The sequence below is a fragment of the Austrofundulus limnaeus genome, unplaced genomic scaffold (assembly GCF_001266775.1).
Source record: "Austrofundulus limnaeus strain Quisiro unplaced genomic scaffold, Austrofundulus_limnaeus-1.0 Scaffold20, whole genome shotgun sequence".
Taxonomy (NCBI): Eukaryota; Metazoa; Chordata; class Actinopteri; order Cyprinodontiformes; family Rivulidae; genus Austrofundulus; species Austrofundulus limnaeus.
This window is the reverse complement of record NW_013952422.1, coordinates 2418396-2423796: the sequence shown is the minus strand read 5'-3', so window position 1 is coordinate 2423796 and position 5401 is coordinate 2418396. Positions and strand designations below refer to the sequence as shown.

Genomic DNA, 5401 nt, shown 5'->3' with positions numbered 1-5401 from the left:
CACACACACACACACACACACACACACACACACACACACACACACACACACACACACACAATGGACCCCAAAAATAAAGGCTAACGTCTGCAAAGTTATTTGCACAAGTGAAAGTTTCTGTGAATCCATGGACCGAATGAAAATCACTTGAAGGAATATGCATCATCCTCTTTAAGATCGTCTCACATGAGAGATGACAGAGTTGTAGCCGTTATGGTCAAACCTTGAAAAATAACGAGCAATCATGTGTTGATCAATTTTAGCCTCAATACATGTGTTAAACTGAATGAGTTATGGCCATTTTTGTGACGACTAACTAAGCTGTGGGGACCTTTAATTAGACCRAGTTTCATTAAAATCCACCCAGTGGTTTATGAGATATTTTACTAACAGACGAACAAGGTTGACTAGTTGATGCTAAAGTTTTAACACACAATATTGCTAGGAGAGTTTAGGTGATGTAATGCCTCTCATCCACACTCAATTTGTAGCTCAATATCTGTAAAACTGAATGAATATGTTTGGGTATTATCAGCTGTTGTAGACATTAATCTAATGATTATTTCCTGAAAGTTTATTAAAATTCAGCGGTTCATGAGATATTTTGCTAACAGACAGAACTGGCTGTATAGTGAAAGGCAACATTTAAAACAMAGCGTTCACACAATCTGCTCACACTCACAACATGTAAAGGCGATCAACCTCAGCCACCACACCACATTTTAATGCCACATCTATAAAATTCTCCAGGTTCCAGTTGGACTGTGGCGGCCATCTTGGATCGGGCTGACTCCAAAAGTGAATCAGTTGCAGAATCGCATCTAAGATTTACTTTAATCAAGTTTCTTTAAAATCCGTCCAGAGRTTTATGAGATAATTTTGGTAACAGGCAAACAAATTACACCGAAACGGGCAAAAACAATTATCGTCCAGCTTTCACCTTTCAGCGGGCGATAACTGGGAAAGTTTACTTTTTGTTGCAGTTGTGAACAGTCATGACAGTAAAATCACAAAATAAAATAAAAAAAGCCAAAACAAACATTGGAACACGTCTCAACTTTCTGTCATCATATCAGCCTGTGGTTTTGTGAATCAGAACCAGATTTTTAAAAACTATTTATTTTGCTGTAGATCACAGGATTAAGAAATTATTCTGGTTTTGTAATTTAAAAAAATGTTGAGAAAAGGGATATTTAACAAACCGTTCTACTCCCCAGAGCCCGGGCTGATATTTCTGTGTGATCCGATGAGGACGGAGGAACCGGGTGGTGCTTTGGTCATTGTGTGTGTGTGTGTGTTCTTGTTTTCCCTACATTGTGGGGCCCAGTTTTAAGGAAAACGCAGCCTCGTTGGGTCCGGGTGCTCCTTGGGCCCCACAACTTCAGAGGCTGATTTTGGGTGTGAGGGTTGGGTTTAGGACCAAGGTGTGAATTGAGTTTACATTAGTTTTAGGGTCAGGAAGGTACCTGTGAGGTTAATTTTAGGGTTTGTGGTCAGGGTTAGGATATAAATTTACCAAAAAATGAATTGAAGTCAATGGACGGACCCCACAAGGATATAAAAACAAGTTTGTGTGTGTGTGTGTGTAGTTGCAACAAGCTGCCTGCTCCATCCGACTCACTGGTGCAGTGTTTGCTGTTAAAAAATTCAGTGTACAGAGTTGATTGTGCAGATGTGCTCTGTGCTTCTTTTTCAAATTACTTTTTTTATAAATCACCTCAGAACTTAAGCAACAATTTTAATTAGCAAAGATATTGAAATTTAATTAAATCTATGATTTTAAAGAGCCATGTAAGTAAATATAAATTAATACTTGCTGAAACAAGAATAGTAAAAAAAGAGGACTGATCGATTTTATCCAAAGTGGCTCACTTTGAGGAGGTATTAGGATGTCGCTAAAAAATATGTTGCTTTGTTACTATTGTCCACCTGAGATTCGTCTTTAAAAGTTAGAAACGATTTATATAATTTACTCTTGAACAGGCCACTTTCACTTCTTTACGTACCAGATTAAACATGCAGCTGTATTGCTGTCGGCCTCCATTTACACGCAAGTGTTAATGACAAGAAAGGGCTTTGATCGCCTAAAATAACCTGTAAGGAAATATTAGCAACCCTCCTATTGTTTGCTGCTTGGCGCCATTTCAAGATGGATTGTTAACATTTGTCAACAAGAAGTGCAGATGTGGTTTGTAAAAGAAATTTAGCCTATTATTGCTTATTTGAGGTGGCGATATGTTCATTTATTTGTGCTTAAAAAACTCCATGTGCATGCTCCTTGCAGATGTTGATAAGCCTTAAGTCTGCCCTGGTACAGTTTTCCATCTCCTCACAGCTACGCAGGGATCCTTTCCTCTTTCTCGCTGCAGAAAGGCGTCCCCCCCCACTGGGAGGGTGGGTCTTCCCTGCGTCCCATCATCACAGCAGTCCTCATCCTGGGAGGAAGCCACCGGGCAATAAATTCCGACTTCACACCCACTCTGACAAATACGTCCTCACCTCCCAGGGCTGAAAAATAAATCCATGCAGGATACGGGAGCATTCCTCTCAACATTTGCATGTCCAAACAAAAGGGAAGAACACACACGGAGGCAGAAATATGCGACGCAGCTCTGACCACATACAGAGCACATCCCAGTAACGACGAAAAAAAAAATAGAACGTAAACATTCATTTTCACCTCCCGTTTTACTCTATGCTGTTAATTTAGAAACAGTTATTTATAGAGTCTCTCTTGGCTGTCAACAACAACAAATCTCAAGGGCTCAGAGCTACAGCAATACAACGAATCATTAAAGTGCCTGTGACATGCATATCCTAACATAAAAAGTCAAAGAAAATATCTTTATATTTAAGAAAGTTAGCATAATACATACAGTTTTACCTTTTTTTATTTACATTGTTAGCAAAGCTGACAGCCATCATGGACAAGCCCCACCACCCTCTGTATGAAACCGTGGGGGAGCTCCTTCAGTCAGAGACTGAAACATCCTCGCTGCWGGACGGAGCGCTTCATTCCAACTGCAGTTAGACTGTATAACATATCATGATGTCATCAGTCACTTGGACAATTCACCTACACTGCCATCACTAATATGCACCTTTGTATATATTCATTTATGTACTGTACTAGGTATATGTACATTGTTATATATCACGAGTAGTGTTTTTTGTTTTTTTTCTTTTACTTATCTTTCTTTATTCTATCTCACCCTGTCCTGTTTTGAGCTGCTGTAATGTGCAAACTTCCCCACTGTGAGATCAATAAAGTTTTATCTTATCTTATCTTAAATGGCATATTTTCTTGTAAATTTGGTTCAGCCAAAGTGAAACAGGAAGTGACATCAATAAAAGAAACTCTCTGGTTATTGTTTATTAAAACATTATAAGTTGACTCTTCTTCATCTCTATTTATAGTGACTCAAAATAATCTAAATAAACATCAGATTACGCTCTACAGTTTGTGTTGTTAGCTGTTGTAGCAATGCTCTGTTCACATTCAGACATTCCTCTTTGACATCACTTCCTGTTATTTCCCATGTGAATATCTCAACAACTGTTCATCTCACTGGCTTGATTCAATTATTATTATTATTATTATTATTATTATTATTATTATTATTTGCAATATGCTATTAATGTTATCTTTCCAAAAATGCGTTCATATTTATTACTAAAAATTGACGTCACAGGCACTTTAAATCACTGACTATTTCCTGGTAGTTAATTCAGGACACTCTGGACTGAAGTAACGAGACGATTAACACTCTCAGATGATGCTTCGTGTTCTTCAAGGTCACGAATCACCAAACATAAATCTACTCGTGTAAGTCGGTGACAAACTGAGTTTGGCATTAGAGAACTCCTTTCCAGACACCTGACAGATCGTGTTCCTTTGAAAGAGTGGAGATTGATTTAGATTTAAAATGTGTTTTCAATTTTTCACTTTGAAATGAGGAAAAACAAAAGCGAACTAAAAAGCCTACCTGTCAGGCAACATTAGACATGAATCTGCAATCAGATAATACTGAGATCCATTTGACGTTACTCCACTGGTTCCATTTGATCAGAACATTCTGGATGCTTTCAGAGTTTTAGTTATTTAAAAAACGGGTGCAGAAAAATCAATTCTGTCTGAACCACATTCAGTAACAGTGCTTTATTGAATGTAAAGTGGATTTAATAAAGTTTTATTTGACCACTAGTTCTGTTTTTGAGTCACTTATTTCATGGCTGCCTGTTTTTTTTCTCTTTTAAAGCACGCAGCTTAGTTGTCATTTCAGATTCAAATCAAGCCTTTCATCCCTAGTTTCCATCAGGATCCAGGTCTACAGGTAATCCCACCGAGTCCACCAGCTGTCTGGCTCCACATCAGTCATCCAGCATTTCTCTACAGTGGCTAGATTGTATCATAAAAGCTATGGTTTTATAAACAGTCATCTTAAAACGATAACGCTACAACGAGGTGTGCTCACATTTTAACAGATCTCCTCCCTTTCTGTGCAGAGATCTGCCACTGAAAGGTGCTTCTCTGGACTGTGTGCATGATTTGAATTAGAAATGTGCGTGTGTTTCTCATTTAACTTGGCCTGAATGTGCTGGAAACTCGGACAGAGCCAGTTCGACATCAAGTTAGTGGAAGAAAAATCCATAACCCGAAAGGATGCGAGCTGATTTTAAACGCACACGTGGGCTCTGTAGGATACCTGCTTTTGTTGATCTGAGGAGGTTTTATTGTAAAGAAATGTGACCATAATGTTCTCTTTATAGTGAGACATCTTCAGTGGGATGGAGCGACACAAGAGGTTAAATCACATATCTTTGACTCACCTGCATTTCTGAGGAATCTCCCAGAGTAAGAAGTGATGACTCTGGTCACACGGTCATAGAAACCGTCTTCACAGTCATAACATCCATCAGGAATGGTTCGTGGTGGGTGGAGATTAGTTATCTGAGATTCTCCTGGACAAACAGGGGTTTTAAAAATATTTCTATTTTAATGATAATTTACGATTACCACACCGAAGATTGGATTGAACTCTCAACAACTCGTTGATGATTTTGTGTAAGGAACTAAACAGCAGGTGGAATATTTCACAACTAATCAGGTCTATTCTATCTAAGGCAGAGATGGGGGCCTATACAGATGACTTCCATCTGGCTCACCACAAGCAGCTCTTAGAATCTGTGCTTTTCAAAAAAAAAGTTTTTTAATTGTTTTAATTTGGGAGGTAGACTGTCTGGTACCAGAATTTCARGGCAAACTAGAGAYGCTGTCTGCCATGAAGGATTTTAAYATGAGTCACCACCACAACACGTTGCACAAACATGAAGGAATATAGGAAATATGTGACCCATCATATCGAAATGAGGATTAAGTCAAATTTGGTCAAAATGACCT

General features: G+C 38.5%; 1 protein-coding gene across 1 annotated transcript in view; it reads right to left on the bottom strand.

Moving 5' to 3' along the window:
• morn5 (MORN repeat containing 5) overlaps positions 1-5401 on the bottom strand; it is a 10606-nt gene that overhangs the window by 1647 nt on the left and 3558 nt on the right. The window contains exon 4 of the mRNA XM_014003848.1: positions 4831-4962. Within this exon, the coding sequence (XP_013859302.1) occupies positions 4831-4962 (132 nt within the window). The remainder of the gene's footprint in view (positions 1-4830; positions 4963-5401) is intronic.